The 17,494-nt window shown below is 40.5% G+C and overlaps 1 protein-coding gene across 1 annotated transcript in view; it reads right to left on the reverse strand.

Moving 5' to 3' along the window:
• Window positions 1-17,494, reverse strand: part of GNAQ (guanine nucleotide binding protein (G protein), q polypeptide) — a 427,529-nt gene that overhangs the window by 127,285 nt on the left and 282,750 nt on the right. Inside the window, exon 3 of the mRNA XM_006834931.1 lies at window positions 12,436-12,590. Coding sequence (XP_006834994.1) covers window positions 12,436-12,590 — 155 coding nt within the window. The remainder of the gene's footprint in view (window positions 1-12,435; window positions 12,591-17,494) is intronic.

The following is a 17,494-nucleotide window of genomic DNA, read 5'->3' on the forward strand; positions in this document are numbered from 1 at the left end:
TGCCATTTTTGTTTTTGTTTTCTCCTGCTGGTCTTTCTTTCAAAAAGTATCTTCTATTCCTCTAGCCACTCCAGGTTGGTCTGCTTGTCCTTTCAAGTGGGAATGTTCTACTTAAGAAAGTTCTGGATGGGGCTCAAGATTCCACCTAAGGTTCAATACACTACAAAGGCTCTACAGGAAACCTATTTCACTGGGCAAGTTCTAGAACTCCCCAAAAAAGGAATTTTCCTAGAGTGCATTTTGCCTCCAATCAAGACACATTTTTTCAGCACTCCCTCACTCTTCATTCTTCCTGATTTTGGGACTGAAGCCTGTAGGAGTCTCCAACTTTTATATACCAACCTAACTTAGCAGACACTACTCTTAATTAAAATTCAATGTATTTGTTGTTAAGAACCGTGGAGTCGGTTCCGACTCATAGTGACCCTGCACAGGGTTTCCAAGGCTGTAAATCTTTACGGGAGCAGAATGCCTCATCTTTCTCCCGCGGAACCACTGGTAGTTTTGAACTGCTGACCTTGAGGTTGGCAGCCCAATTTGTAACCACTACGCTACCAGAGCTCCTTGTTAAGACGATATAGTGACCATGAATAAGAAAATCAGGGTTAGCCAGTTAGAATCCAAAAGGTATCTGGAGTCAAAATAAAGGTCAAAAATGACCGGAATGGTTAAATGAAGAGAACAAGGTTGTTTGGCTCACCTGTGAATGAAAGTGGGGTTATCTTCTAGTGGGGTACAGTGTACGAGGATCCTTATAAAAGTCTGTCACTCCTACCTTCAGTTCAGCTGGTTTTATATCTTGTCACCTCACTCTTTAGCCAGCAGCACAATGCATTATCATGGGCAGAAGCCAAGAAATATGAGACCTAATCCTTACTTTCAGTCACTCAATCAACTCATTTCACATTTCTGGCATTTATACTATCTTTAGTATTAGACATTCTTCGCATGGCATTTAGAGATACTGTCAGAGGATATGCTCTAGAGCTCTTTGCTACTTGCAGTCAAGTGCCATCAAGTCGGTTTCAACTCATAGCAACCCTGTATAGGGTTTTCGAGGAGCAGTTGGTGGGTTTGAACTTCTGACCTTGTGGTACATCATCCAGTGCTGATTCTACAGCGCCACACCAGGAGTCCTTTTGCTACTTGTTCCCTATCAAAAGGTTCATTGTGCATCTATGCAGGTCTGCTGAAGGAACGCAGGCCATCATTTTAGCAGTATTCTCAAACTTACCTCAGCATTAGTTAAATGCATCCTAAGCTATACATCATCTAAATGGTAGAAGCAGAGAATGCGGATTTGCCTTACCATATTCATGCTTCTAAAGGAGGGATTGGCAAACTTTTTTTCGGTAAAGCGTCAGTAAATATTTGAGGTTTTGTGGGCCATACAAATCTCTGATACAACTATTCACAACTATTCAACTTTGCTTTGGGGCACAAAAGCAGTTAGCAACAATATGTAAACTAACGAGTCTAACTGTGTTCCAATAAAATTTTATTTACAAAAACATGAGGCTGGCCGTATATGGCCTTTGGGTTTGCAGATTCTTGTTCTATAGTAATAGCATCCATGGCTTTAGCTGGGACACAACATCAACCCGAGGAACACTTGCAGGAAGGATTGTAAAGAAGAGGCCAAACTATTGAAGGTACATCAAACATTTTGCCAAGTTATTAGCAAGCAGCAAATTGACAAATGTGAAGCTAGTCTCCCATGCCTACTTTGCCTTTTGGACTGAAAGAATGAATGGATGAGCAGATACCACCGGGAAGAGACCTTGTCCTGCTATAATAAATGTTAAGGAGTGGATCAGAATATCTAAGCCTTATCTTTTCATCTCTAAAAGCTCCAAGAATGATGAAAAGAGAATAATACAGACCACATCTTAGAATCACTAGAGTTCACTGTACAAGACCAATGTGGTTTTTTTTTTTTTTTTTTGTCATTTGCTTGTTTATTTGATTTGCAAAAATTTTAACAGGAGATGTGGCCCATCAGTTAGCAAAATAAAGCAAAATAGAAGTAAATAAGTCTTGGAAGTGAAAAAAAATACACCTCACATACTTATTGTTTAAAGAGCAAATATATTTAAGATCCATACCCTCTTATGAGCTCAAGATAGTCATTTAACCATGCAGAGAATAATTGTTCTGCCTTTTTTCCCATTTCCAAGTAAATCTGAGGTTGTAAGTTTTCACCTGACTGCATAGTGTAATACTTTCTCAGATACAGGCAGTCCACTGTAACAGACTCAAAGGACTTGAGAATTTGGATGAGAATGAAGAGATTACCAATCACATGCTTAGTCCAGAGGCGGAGATGGTAGAGGAAATAGGATGTACCACTGGACCTTGACTCAATGTTCTCACCATACAATGGTCTTATCTGCCTCCAAAAGCTAGAAAGAAGCGGAAACTTTTTTTTTTTTTTTTTTTTTAAATCATCAGATAAGAAGCAAAATCAGAATGGTGGCATGAGTCAGAGTCAATATTCCCTGAGGTTCAAATATTTGATTCAGCAGTCAGCATTTTAATCTAACTATGTTGCCTCTTGAAAAAGGATTTGGCCCGAAATCAGGTGGATGTGCTATTCTGAAACTCCTTCTGTACTGAAATGTAACAAGGTACATAATATATTCACGTAAGCACAGGGCCATAATCTAACTTCATTGAAAATATAAGCATGAAGTTAGACGTGAAGTCTGACACAGACTTAGTCAGAAAGCCTGCTTACACATGTACTTTGGACTCATGGGCTCTGGATCATATGGAAATTTCTGATCTACGGAGTACCTTAGTGGTGGTTCCAGTAAAGTAGGATTGGTGATTATTTACTCTCTTTAAGCAAACACTGATAGAGCAATCTTGTGCTGAAAGTCCGCCATGAGAGGAGTTTTCTCACTCTAGGCCACTGTGATGGGTTTATGCTCTCTGGCTAATGTCAGGGAGCTGTTGGTTCTGTAGGCAGTGAACTCATATGACTTGATGTCTCAGTGTATTGAAGCAGGTGGTGAACCCCAGAAAAAATATGTAATCCTACAGCCATCTGTGTACTGTGCTCTTTACTGGATGATAGTCAGAGCCCTCAGGCTATTTATCAATAACAAAAAAAGTTAATAAAGGAATCTATAAAACTTTCCAGCATCTTAAAACAAAATTTTTCCCCAATAGGGTTGAAAGAAAGCATCAAATTAAAGCCAACTCCAAATGTATCTTAAAATGTTTATCCATTTTTTGAAAATTGCCACTTCCTTGTTTCTATGTTGCTGCCTGTCCTTTGAACTATCTGATTGCTTATTATGACCGGCAAGTTGGTTCATCAAAGTAGAAAAAAAACATACACTGATCAGTTCACAGAGTTCTTATTGGTTCCAGTTTGACTGAAAGAGAAGCTATTAGATGGGCTAAAAAAAGTAGGCTAACATGAAGTTTCTAAATTTTCTATGACTTCGAACACAGTATGAACAAACGAGGTTTAGTTGGCTATGGCTGTTTTGGGGATGATAACCAAAACCAAACTGGATTTGTTTTTCAATCAATCCTATATACTTTTTCATCTTTATAAATATGTAGGCAATATTGACAGAGGAAGAATGATACAAAATTTATATCCTTCATGCTAAATAAAACATAAATATAAAACCTCTAATCTGAGATATTGTTGTTAAGTGCTGTAGAGTTGACCCTGTATAGGGTTTCCAAGGCATGGCTAGTGATTTTGAACCGCCGACCTTGTGGTTCTAACTGACCTTGCAGTAGAGTGATTTATCCCATAGTACCACACCAGGACTACAATCCTAGATATTATTCCAACGATTATTTTCATTGATTTATGTAAGAACTGTCCATTCTCTATCTCCTTCCTTCCCTATCTCCCTCCCTCCTCCTTACCCATCCACCAACCTACCCATCTATTCATCCAGCCTTCCTTCCTTTCTTCTCTAACATTATATTTTACAGTGTTTAAAAGCCTGGGCTCTGGCGTCAACAAATCTGAATTCAACTCCTATTCTTATCACTTACTAATTGTGTGATCCTGAACAAGTTAGTAAACATCTTTGAGACCTGTTTCCCTCCTCTGTTAAATGGGGATGGTGAGAACTAGCTATTATTTGGGTGTTCCTTAAGGAGCTCTGGTAGCGTAGTGGTTACGAATCGGGCTGTGAACCTTAAGGTCAGCAGTTTGAAATAACCAGCTGTTCCACGGGAAAAAGATGAGGCTTTCTGCTCCTGTAAAGATTTACAGCCTCAGAAACCCTGTACAGGGTTGCTATGAGTCAGAACCGACTCCACGGTACATAACAACAACAAGAACAAGGATTAAGTCAAATCACTCATGTAAACGACTAAGTACAGAATCTGGCATACAGTTTGTATTCAGTAAATACAATAGCTAGTATTGCTTTTGATAGTACAGCCTTTCAGCTCCTGTTGCTGTTTCTAGATGCCCTTGACTAGGTACTGACTCATAGTGACCCTACTACAACAGAATGAGGGGCTTCCTCCTGATGACATACCTAAAGTATGCGAAATAATCTCATCATCCTGGCTTCTAAGGGGCGTTCTGGCTGTACTTCTCCCAACACAAATTTATTCCTTTCTCTGGCAGCACACAGCATATTTAATTTTCTTTGCCAATACTATAATACAAAAGCACCAGTTCTTCTTAAGTCTTTCCTATTCATTGTCCAGTCTATGTATGTGTATAAGGCGACCTTGGGACAGGTGCTAGGCCTTCAAAGCACAGAAGCGCAAAAAGATTCAAATGTCTTCAGATCTGAGACTTCATAACTCATCTAGGATGGTGAAGGAGAGACAGCATCGACACTAGAATCATTGAAGGCATGAAGATTACCTTTCTACTATTTTATGGAACAACCAAATGGGAAAATCAAAGGTGAGCAGTTACCTGTGGACACTGCTAGTGAATCAGGAGCAGCCCACGGATTTGCGCCCTTGAGTTCTGTCTCTGACCTGGGAATGAGGTACTGTAATCAACATGATAAAAAATACGAAGTGTATGTTTTGTTGAATGTAAAACTGATAATCTGTCTGTAAGCCTTCACTCAGCACACACACACAAAGTTAAAAAAAGGAAATGTCATCATGGCTTGGGTCAGGCACACTTCAGTCCTCAAAGTGATATCTTTGCACTTAAAAGAGGTCTTGTGCAGCAGATTTGCCCAAACTAATATGCCATTTGCTTTCCTGACTGCTACTTCCATGGGCACAGATTGTGGGTCCAAGTAAAATGAAATCATTGCAACTTGAAAAAAGCAAGAATAAAATAAGCACAAAATTTTATTTATGCGGTACTGAGATACATGACAGAGTAACTCACTGCCTATAGACGACGGGTAAGCCTTTCTGAGAGGGTGATTCCTGGATTGGGTCTAGAAGGATGAATAGGAGTTCACCAGATAGAAAAGAAAGCAGACATGCTTAGTTTCGGCTCTCAGTATTTTCCTGGCAAGGAGCCTACTGTGAATCACACACCATGGTGCCTTAGAGAGAGTATCTGCTACGGTTAACCTTTAGCAGAGGTGCATAGCAGGCCCGATGCTGCACTGTTAGAGACCAGCTACCCACCTAAATTAAACTAAAGAATGGGCACTGTACACAGTCAGGACTCAGAGAAGCTGGACGAAAGTCAAACAAGATTTCTGAAAGGCGAAGATATTAAACAAGAGCTTAAGTGCAGGATATAAATGGCATACTGTTGTTAAGTGTCGTGGAGTTGGCTCCGACTCATGCCAACCCTATATAGGGTTTCCGAGGCTTTAAATCTTTTGTGCGAGAAGACAACACCTTTCTCCCACAAAGCGGCTGGTGGGCTCAAATCTCTGATTCGCAGTCTAGTGCTTATCCTATACAGCCACCGCACTCCCTATAAATGGCTTGGTGGTATGCGGCTGAGTCGGTTTGAACTCACAGTGACCCTGTATAGGGTTTCCAAGGAGCACCAGGTGAGCTCGCAGTTCAAACGACTTTGAAGTCTGACGCATTAGTCTACAGTGCCACATCAGGACTCCAATCTTTCTAGGAGCAGAAGCCTCATCTTTCTTCTGTGGAGTGACTGGTAGATATGAACTGCTGACTTTGTGGTTAGCAGCCTAGCTCCTATCCACTATGCTACCAGGGCTCCTGTATAGGGTTTGCAAGGCTGTAAATCTTTAAAGGACCAGAAGACCTCATCTTTCCCCTGCAGAGAAGCTGACAGATTTTAACTGCTGACCTTGCGGTTAGCAGCCCAGCTCATAATCCAGTAGGCCACCAGAGTTCCTTAACTACAGGACAGAAATACTACAAGGAATCACACATGCAGAAAAGGAGACAAGGTAAAAGACTGCGACCAAATACACCAGGGGATTATACGCACAAACAGGCAGAAAGAAAAAAGGAGCAATAGTTACCTCTAATACAGAGAAAGGAATACTTTTGAACTATTCTGTGAAAATGTGTTCTGTCTGGGATCTAGTGATGTTTAATATGCAGGCCCTACATCCTCATCCGTGCTGAACCTGAACTTCACAGACCATCTGTTGGGATCTCCTGGGGGAAACATGTGGAACACGGCTGCCTATGAATGGAGCCAAAAAACCCCAGGACTTCTTGTTGGGTTGGGTGTTTCTGGCTTCTAACACTCTCATTTCTGAGAAAACTAAAGTAAAGGAAGAAGTGCCTCAGACTAAGATTGGAACGAATAAGGCCTCCTGGTACTCGGATTCAGGGCAGCCCCAATAGGCAGGCAGGCACTTGGTGATTCCTTTATAAAAAGTGCTAAGGCACTCCTGGGAGAAATCAGAAACACGGGGCCCTCTTTGGGGTATGTGTCCCCCAAGACACATGTTGTAAATCCTAACATCTATGCCTGTGGTCAAAAATCCATTTGGGAGTGGGTTATCTTTGTTGTATTACTGAGGCAGGATTAGTGTAAGGTGTACCTGGAGTCAATCTCTTTTGAGAGATAAAAGAGATCAAACAAGCAAGCACAGTAGAGAAGCAGGAAGAGAGATGTCAAGCCACAACAGTTCAAAGATACAGAGAGAGACCTTTCTCCAAAGCCGAAAGAGCCTGCATCTTGAATTTGAGCTGAGAGAATTTCTCCTAAACTGTGAGAAAATACATTCTGTTTGTTAAAGTCAAGTCCCCCATGTGTAGTATATCTGTCAGAGAAGCACTAGATAACTAAGACAGACCTACTAACAGAGGCTTCCACAAACAATTGCTTACACAACTCACAGGAATAAACTGGCTCTACTTCCCTAGTAGCATAGTGGTTACGAATCAGGCTGCTAACCTCAGGGTCAGCAGTTCGAAACTACCAGCTGCTCCACGGAAGAAAGATGAGGCTTTCTGCTCCTGTAAAGATTTACAGCCTTGGAAACCCTGTATAGGGTCGCTATGAGTTGAAACCAACGCCATGGTACACAACAAGAAAAACAACAACTTCCCTGGAAGTAAACAGAGCCTTCTAGAGAAAATGGTGTGTGTGTGTAGTAGGGCGCATGGGGAGTGCGCCCCCATTTCAACTAGTTAGGATGGCCAAATGTTCCTGCTTATCTGGGATTTTACCAGGTGATGCATGCTATTTCCTTACAATTATTAATAGCAACCCAACTGGCACAGTGTACTTGCTTGTATGATAATTATATGGCCATCTTCTGTTTAACCCATGTAACAAATTATGTATACAAAAAGGTTGGAAAATACATTTCTAGTAGGAATTGTACTTCAGCGTAACCAGCTTAAGTGAGAACGCTCTATTCAACAAAAGAATAAAAACTCAGAGTCAATTCCAACTCCCAGCAACCCCATGTGTGCCTACAGGTTTTTCAATAGCCAATTTTTCAGAAGTAGATTACCAGGTCTTTCTTTAGAAGCCCCTCTAAAATGAACTTGAGCCACCAGCCTTTAACTCAGCAGCCAAGTCTATGAACGATTTGCAGTACCCAGGGACTCCTACAGACTAACGCCAGTTAACAAATGCGGACCAACTGATAAAATTGGTGGTGGTGGTTACGTGTTGTGGAGTCCGTTCCGACTCACAGTGACCCTGTACAGGATTTTCAAGGCTTTGAATCTTCCTGGGAGCAGAAAGCCTCATCTTTCTCCCATGGAGCAACAGATAGATTTAAATTGCTGACTTTGCAATCAGCAGCCCAGCACATATCTACTATGCTACCAGCATTCCTTAACTACACAACAGAAATACTACAACAAGTCTCACATGTAGAAAAAGAGACAAAGTAGAAGATGGCAAGCAAATATACCAGGGGGCAAACACACAAAAAAGAGGAAGGCATATTTTTGTTTGCTGGTGGTTTTGAACTGCTGATTAAACTTGTAATCACTATGCAACCAGAGCTCCTTACTGATAAAAGTAGGAAATTGTGGAGCTGGAGGATAAGTAGTTCAAATCCACCAGCTGCTCCTTGGAAACCCCATACAGGGTCGATAGGAGTCAGAACTGACTTGACAGCACTTACCAACAACAACAATAGAATTATTAATCGACACTAAGAATGTTCAACTGGAATTAAAACCATTAGGTGAAGACTTGGTGGGGAACTGGAAATCAAATGGAGACAAAATAAGACAGATTGCTTTTGGTAGCAAGAGGAAAAACACCAAGGGCCTTCAGAAAGTTCATGGATAAATTCCACTCTCTTTTAATTCCCTTTTTCCACGAATTTTTTGAAGCCCCGCTCCCTGCACCCTCGTATAACTTAATAATAGGGAGTGCCACGGCCCTAATATTGTGGTGAACTTTAACTTCACCTGACATAAGTGCACAACAACACCACCCAAAATGCATTTGAGTCACAGTTCCCAACTTGGACCTACTCAAGTCCTTAGCTCTAACTTTCAGTTAATAATAAATACAAGGGATAGAAGGGCCAAGCTAAATGACACTGTTGTAGAGGCAACTTGACAAATCCAGAAGGTGGAACACTTCCAGAAAAAGCCAGCTGATTTCTTCAATATGTAAATACAAAATGGGACTCTGCTAAGATTCAAAAAACCTTACAGGATATATCAACAGATACAATGTGGATCTATAACTAGCCAGTTCTTCAGGGCATTCTGAAGGAACCAGGGAAATCTGAATATGAACTGGAAATACAATGATAGAAAGGCCCGATGATTAATTTAGGTGTAATATTATATTATTTAGTGTCCTGGTGTGGTGCTGTTGAATAGGCATTGAACTGCTGACTGTAAGATCATCAGTTAAAACTCACCAGTCCCTACTGGAAAGCCCTACACGGGATTGCTATGAGTCAGAACCAACTTGATAGCACTTAACAACAATAATGGTATAATTTACCATGTTGGAGTCTGTTCTATTTTTTAAACATATGCATACAGAAATGTCTAGGGGCACAAGGATATGTTGACAGATGATTTATTACTTCAGCATCAAGAGAGGGTTAAAGAAGAATTAAGCATATGTGCATAAACACACCGCCTCACATATGTATAACTTAGAAAATAAATTTCACCCCATCCCCACCAGGTGGTGGTAGTTGTGGTGTGCAGTGGAGTTGGTTCTGACTCACAAAGACCCTGCATAGGGTTTACGAGGCTGTAAATCTTTATGGGAGCAATAAGCCTCATCTTTGGGTCAGGCACACCTTAGTCCTTAAGCTGACTTCTTTGCTCTTCAAGACCATAGAAGAATTGATGCTTTTGAGTTATGGTGTTGGAGGAGAATATTGAAAGTGCCATGGGCTGCCTAAAGAACCAACAGATCCGTTTTGCAAGAAGTGCAGCCAGAGAGCTCCTTGGAGGCCAAGATGGCCAAACTTCGACTCTCATACTTTGGACATATTGTCAGGAGGGACCAGTTGCTGGAAAAAGATATCATGTTTGGTAAGGTAGAGGGTCAGAGAAAAAGAGGAAGACCCTAAACGAGATGGACTGGTCAAGTGGCAGCATCGATGGACTCAAGCGTGGCAACAGTAGTGAGGTTGGTCCAGGATTGGGCAGTGTTTCATTCTACTGTGCATAAGGTCGCTATGGGTCAGTACCGACTCGATGGCACCTAACAAAAACAACAAGCCTCATCTTTCTCCTGCGGAACAGCTGATAGTTTCGAACTGCTGACCTTGAAGTTAGCAGCTGGACTTGTAACTACTAAGTGAGGGTAGAAGCATTTGAAGATTGCTCATTTGAGGAAGCTGCAGTTGGTCTATCTCAAGTACCTTGCATCCCTGGCCTGGCTCCCTCACAATGGATGTGTTCAAACAGTAGATGTGTTTCTATGGTGGACTCAGCCTATACTGACATACTGTCAGATGAGGACTTTGCCAGAATCACAGCATTAACAGGGGCCTGGAAAAGATGCCTTGTTTAGTTCTTTGCTTCCAAGCAAGCAAATGAGGCAGCACATACCATTATAGCAGTAAACGCACACATTAATAATGAGCACATATCTGTCTAGAAATCCATAAAATGAGAATTATCACCAGGCATTGAGCTTGTTTCAGGGATGCAACCATGGAAATGGGTGTCTTTCAGAGGGTCTTTCCCAGGAGCAGAAGGCAAAGCAGGTCCCTCAGGGGGACTTCTAACTCTCATAACCACATAAATTATAGACAGTGATGCTCCGATTACCCAAGAGCAAGACTTCCTGGAACAGGTAAGGAAAAGAAAAAGTGGAAAGGGATAAAGATAGGAAATGGCCTCATAGTAGCAAAGTGAGAAGTACAAAGGGTTGAAGAACTAGAGAGACTCAAAGATGAGGGCGGAAGAGATGAACAAACAGACAGGAGAAGACATAATGAGCAGGAACAGGGACGGATGGATAAAATACACACCAGCTACATAGGGAAGTAGATGAAATTGGAAATGGCAGAGGAAACAGAAGGACAGAGGGGGCAGAAAGGAAAGACAGGCAGCTGGTCAAAGGTTGAAGGGGCAGAATTTGGAACAGACAAGTGGAATGCGTCTTCTCATCTCTGGATCCTCAGAAACTTATAGAGTAGGAACTTAGGAGGGAGAAAAAGGAGGAGGCAAGGAGGAAGAGAAGGCAAGTAAAAGATACAGACAGGCAGTCAGAAAAGTAAAAGAAAAAGACTAGTTACGAATAGCACTGTAGGATAAGCACAAGACCACAAGGTCTGTTTGAACTGCAATTTCAGCGATTCAAATCCACCAGCAGCTCCTGGGAACTCTCTACAGACTCACCATGAGTTGGACCCAACTCAACAGCAGTTAACAACAACAAAGCTCGTATTTCGGAGGCACACACGAGGACTCATGTTGGTTAACATTATTTCCATTTCTCATTCTCAAATTAAGTATTTCAAGTTTACTCTAAGAACACAGGAAATATTTTGATCATCAAACATTCTGTGGCTAGCCTGAATTCTAACTTATTTTATACAAGTGCTTGGAACGAGAGTAATAGCATGATAAAAGTTACTGAAAAACAAAAACCCACCACCTGAACAGCTCTTAGATTTCTAATGCACTATGGAAGGAAGTCCATGAGCACATCTGCGCCTCTTTTCCCCTATGTCCTACGCTTCTCTGGCGGGTCATTTTATTACGTGAACTTGGCCTAAGGCTGTTGAATACTTTTCATCCATTTTTCTGTCTACCGAGAACCAAAACAAGAGGCGATTGCTGGGCTAATATAATTAATGTAGACAGAAATCTGGCTAAATACTACAGGAAAAAAAAAAAAAATCCATTTCTCAGGCGCCTGGCTATCTAAATTGCTGACTACATTGATTATATTAATCCAAAGATGACCAAATCTTTGCTTTCTTTCTAAGAAGCAGGATTTAATCTAGAAAACTAGCATATCTTCTCTAACATGCAAAGCTTTCCCAGGACACATGATTTTGATTGACAGCTCATGAAATAATTCTGGAATGCATGTATAATTAGACTCATACACAATTCTCATGCAAAGGAAAACCCATCCATCAACATAATAGTAGCTTCCCAGAAACAGTCAAGTTTCTATGTCGGAAAACACAAAACTAGGAAGTCTGATGTTTTAAGAAGCCATAATCAAGCATATTTTTGTTTGCAGTTTCTAATGTGTGTAGGTGTTTTCTAGCACATGAATAAGATCCGAAAGAAATTTCTATAGGAAATGATTATTATAAGATTACCATGGAATATGTGTTTGAGCATTGCAATTTGATGGGGAAAGGAGTGGTTGGCAGAATCCAATTCCTAGAGTCCTCAGTTAGGTTATCAAGTCTTCCTAACTCATAATTTCCATCACCTATAATGTTGTCTAGGCCTAAGGGTTTGGCCCAAGTTTCACATCTACAGTTGCCGGTTTGAAACTCAAATCAGATACTATATCCACAGCACAGAACACTGGATTATGATCATCACAGAGAATCTCCAGGTGGACAAAGAGTAAAGGGAAGTATTCAAAGGGCCTCTTGGGTGAGTAATACTCACTATTTAGTAGAGTCAGATAGCTGGTACTCTCGTCGTCTATCATAACACTCCTGGATTCCAGGATCGTTCCATAAACTCTTTATTGCATCTACATATGGGCTCTCAAAAGCAGATACTTTCTCCACATCCACTTCTCGAACTAATTGTGCATGGGCCTGTTGAAAAGAAATCGGACAGTTTTAATTCTGTTGCCATCTTTGAAAATCATCCTTGATTTGCACATTACATTTTGCACAATTCATATAACATCTTTTCAAACTGGTTAATAAAGTCATGCTTCAATTTGTGTGTGTGCATGTGTATGTGTGCGAGAACCCAGTCCTAAATCTTGTCCTCCATACGATAAGCATTGGACTGTAAACCACAAGGTCTGTGGTTCAAACCCGCCAGCTGCTCAAAGCAAAGTCTTTTTTTAAAAAAAGTCTCAGAAACCCTTTACTGGGTCGCTATGGTTTTGAACCAACTCAATGGCAGTTAACGAGAGTAAAACTTGAGGCTAGCTGACTGAAGGAAACTGAAGGTAAACAAAGTATTCAGCTCCTATGAGAACAGTGAACAACTCATGCTAACCATAAGAGTTTTCAGGGGATCATCATATTTCTAAAATATTATTATTAAAGGGGAAAATGATGATTATTTCTCCCTTCTACATTTATAGTTCATTATAATCAAAGACAAAATGTACCCTGCTCATGAGTGTTAGTGTTAACATGTGTTTGCCAAAAACTCATCAGAATTCTCAACTAATCAGGATTAGTTTCAGAGTCCATTTTTTTAGGATAGGGTGCAAAACCGCTAGGAAAAACTAATAATGATTTAATTTGAACAATAACAACAATCTCACTCCCACAGACTCTAATTTCTAACACACTTATTTTATATTTGCATAATCTACACTATGGGATTGAAGATCCATAGGCTTTTTAAACACAAAAAGAGAAACCCTGTTATCTTCACTACATGAGTATGAGTCAAAAAGAATTGCTACTCGAGTTACAGTTCACACATGCACAGGTTTATTCCAAACAAAACCTGTTTAAACATGTCCCTGTGATCCGTGGATGACTGCAGACAAATTCTCTCAGAAATACTTTTGTCTTAGTTTCTTTAGGATGCCTTCAAAAAAATGGATACTTTATATGATAAAGAGAAAAAAGCTCAATTTTGAGGTCAGGGCTAGTATCATATTTCTTGTAAAAAGTGGACATTTTCCCAAGTAACTGAAGCTTTGTAAGAAGTTTGTGGAAATGCTGTGCCACATAAAACAACAAGTTTACAGATGGATCAAGCATTTTAAGGAAGGTTCAAAAAAACCTAAAGGATGAGCCAAGAAAGAAAAGACTGTCAACCTTGATAAATGAAGACACTGTGGCTGACATCCAGAAACCAATGGATGAAGACCACAGAATATTGATGCGAAAGAAGTTGGGACCTCAAGTGGTTTGGCATTTTCAATGTTAAGAAAACATCTTGGCCTCAGCAGGCTTTCGGCTGGATGGGTACCAAAAGCATTGCAGTAAGATCAGCTAGCTCAAAGGGCCTATCTTCCCATCAGTCTTTTACGCAAGAGTAAAGTTAATGATGATTTTATGGCATGAATCCTAACCAGGGATGAGTCTTGGACTTACTAATACTACCCAGAGGGCAAGGTCCAATTTAAACAGTGGTTTTTGAGGGGATTTGTTGTGACAGTTAAATTCAAGGCAGAGGGCTCAGCTCCGAGAGTTATGGCCACTGTTTTTTGGGGATTTCAAAGTCACAATCTTGAAAGATTTTCTCAAAGGACACAGAACGAATGTGAGGACTTATTATGAAGGAGTTTTTTTAAAAAAATTGAAAACTACACTGGTGAGAGAAAGACCAGGAAGGTTACACCAAGGACTATTTTTTCCATCTTGACAATACACTTGCTCATTCTTTGAGGGCAACAAGGGCTGTCCTATGAGAATTTCCTTGGGAAACATTACCCCAGCCATCCTACAGCTTTGCTCTTGCCCCTTCAGCCTACTTTTTGTTCCCCAAACTCAAAAAGCATTTAAAAGGAACACAATCTCCCTTAATTTTGACATGATATAAATCCAATAGTGCAGAAATCTTCAAGGGAAGATTAGACAGAATGAAACACTACTTTCAGAAGGTATAGATTTACACAGAAGATATATCTGGAAATAATAACTTTACATTAAAAAAAAACTTTTGTTTAATGCAGGCATCTATGATTCTGTAGCAATACATTCTGACTCACCTCCGTACAACATTTATGAAATGCAAGGAAAGGGGTAGTAAGATTTTTTTTAAAATGTTTTATTGTGAATTATGTGATAGTTTACATGGGAGAACATTAGTTTTACATTCATCCTATCCTATATCGTTTCACTGCCATGGTTACAATCCCCTCCATGCATCATCAACCAACCAAAGGGTATACCCTGCAAGCCTGTCCCACCGATCTTCAGCACACAGCCCTTTCTGGGTCTAAAGTCCTTAGCTTCTCCATCTCTCCAAGTCATCATCTCTGCCTCCATCTCAGGCATCGCTGCTTCTCTGGGTAGGGTCCCGCTCTCAGTTTTTCTTCCTTGATGGTCCCAGGGACTCTCTGCTCCTAGACTGCAAAGTTAATCACTCCCCTCCTTTCGCTACAAAAATGTCTACCTTTATATTTACAATCCTCACAATCAGTCCTAATGACAATTATTCACTATTGTATCACAAGAGACCTATCCACATTTCCTTTCATCAGCCCCACCTAGACAGATTGGATACTACTCAGTGGAGATTCTACCTTCCCCCATGCCCTCTGGATCTAGGTTCCCTCTTGAAAGCTTGTAAGCCAGTCACTTCTTGCCTTTGTAGGCCCCCATTTTGGGTAGCCAATGTCCACGTTGCCCACTCCTGTCTACTCTGTGTACGGAGGGGGTGGGAATGATCCTTGCTATAAAGATTTGTTTGCTCTTTTGAGCTACTGCATCCATAGGTGTTGGTCAAGTTCATCAAATTGTATCAGAATACTCTTTTTATTTCCCTTTTCTAGTTGAGCTGTGATCATCCAGTCATTGAAGCCAGGTCAAGTGGGTGTTATCTGCAAGTGTGGGTGTTCTTGTGTATATATCCTCTCATCTTATCAGCTGGATGGGGGTAATGAGACTTAAAAAAATTTTTAAACATTATTGAAATAAAAAAATGTTTTACGGCCAACCCTCAGTTAACCAGGATGTAGCACTGTATAACAATCCCAATCAAATGAGGTTTTGTGGAATGTAATAAATATGCAAATTAAATATGCAAATAAACATAAACATAACAACTATATTATAACTAATTATATTGGAAATCAGAGCCAGATGGTTGATAATTTGTTGAAATAGTCTTGATTTTGTACAGAAAACAAACCTTTGAACTGGTTAGTGAATAGCTATCATCAAATCATGGCCTAGTTATCCAATTTATGAAATTTTAAGCATATATAATTTCAATAAATTCTATCCATGTAAGGCCCTGTCTGTTCCTTGTTCCCAATCTTTACCTTCCTTTTCTTCCCTAAATGGCAAAGGCCCCATATCAAACACTAAGCTTAAGTAAGATTTTAGGAAGCCAAATACACTGAGACCAAATATACCACCTTTCTTGCTAGTTGTGTTTGGACTTTGAGTTAGACTCAGTACACAAGAAACAATACCTCCACCTTGTACCACATTCCTGTAAAACTGGTCCCTGTAGTTGCTTTCTGTATTTGTTCCTGGACCAATGAGTCTGCCTTGTTTGTTACCTTACCATCACATTTACTAGCTTGGAGTGCTGTCCTTGGTTCCTGCAGGTAGGTGGGGGTCCTACCTCTATTGTAGTACTAGATGAGACTTGCCCTTCAGAAATCAGAACATCACTGGCTCCTACAATCCAGATGCTGTGTTATGCTTAGCTAGGTAGTTCCTGTGGCTCTCTGTAGAACCTTCTGGATTTTGAGGATTGTGTTGGAACCCTCTGTTATGCCTTCTATGTGCTGTACTGCACTGCCCCCAAGCATCTATCCACCAACCTCAGCAGGTATGTCTAATGTCAAGTTTGACACAGTTTAATATGAGCTTTTAAAAATATAATTTAAAAAGTATTAAATATTATGGGGTCATTTCCACCTATATGTATGTGTATGTTTTTTGTGCAGGTACCCTATTTGTGGTACCCAGTGAATATAAATACATTTTGATACTCTGTGTCCTGAGATGTGATACTGATCATCTTTGCTATAATCATGCTAGATTCCTGTGGCTGTGTTCACATTACAGATTTCTTTGATTCTTGATGGACAGAAGGTAGGAGGAAGAATTTATTGCTGGATATATCCTGGTGTGGCACTGTAGGATCAGCAATGGACTGTGAACCACAAGGTCGGCAGTTCAAACCAACCAGCTGCTCCTCAGAAACCCTATACAGGTAGGTCATTATGAGTCAAAACCAAACTCGATGGCACTTACCATACTCTGAAGACCTGGTTTCAAATCTGATTACTTTTTTGGTGCATGTATATGTGTACCTCCATACCCATTACTGGAGTCCTGGTAAGGCACTATAGGATAAAGCACTGAATTGCAAGGCCAGTTTGAACCACAAAGTCGATGGTTCACACTCACCAGCTGCTACTCAGCAAATCTATACAGGTTCATTATGAGTCTAACCCAACTTGAGGGCACCTAACAACAATAATACCCATTATTAATAATATTTAACATCAACATTTGTTGCAGACCGTGTAAGACTGGTCAGAGGTTCGAGGCCCTCTAGGGCCGAGTGTAACAAATGAGGCCACTGGCAGTTAATGGCAAATTGCTTTCATATTAATATTCAGGTATATATATTAAATTAATACACTGGAGCCTTTGACAATCCACAGATAAATGTGATATTTTCCTAAAGCCGAGACTAAAGGTTGTAAGGTTAAGCATTTCTCCAAAGGATTAACTAAAAATAGCTACTTCACAGCTCTTTGTTCCATAGACAAAGAACCCATCCTCCCTAATCCTTTTCCAGGTGCAGCCCATTCGCCTGGGCTTCTGGAGTCCTCCTG

Source organism: Chrysochloris asiatica, unplaced genomic scaffold (assembly GCF_000296735.1).
Source record: "Chrysochloris asiatica unplaced genomic scaffold, ChrAsi1.0 scaffold00014, whole genome shotgun sequence".
NCBI lineage: Eukaryota > Metazoa > Chordata > Mammalia > Afrosoricida > Chrysochloridae > Chrysochloris > Chrysochloris asiatica.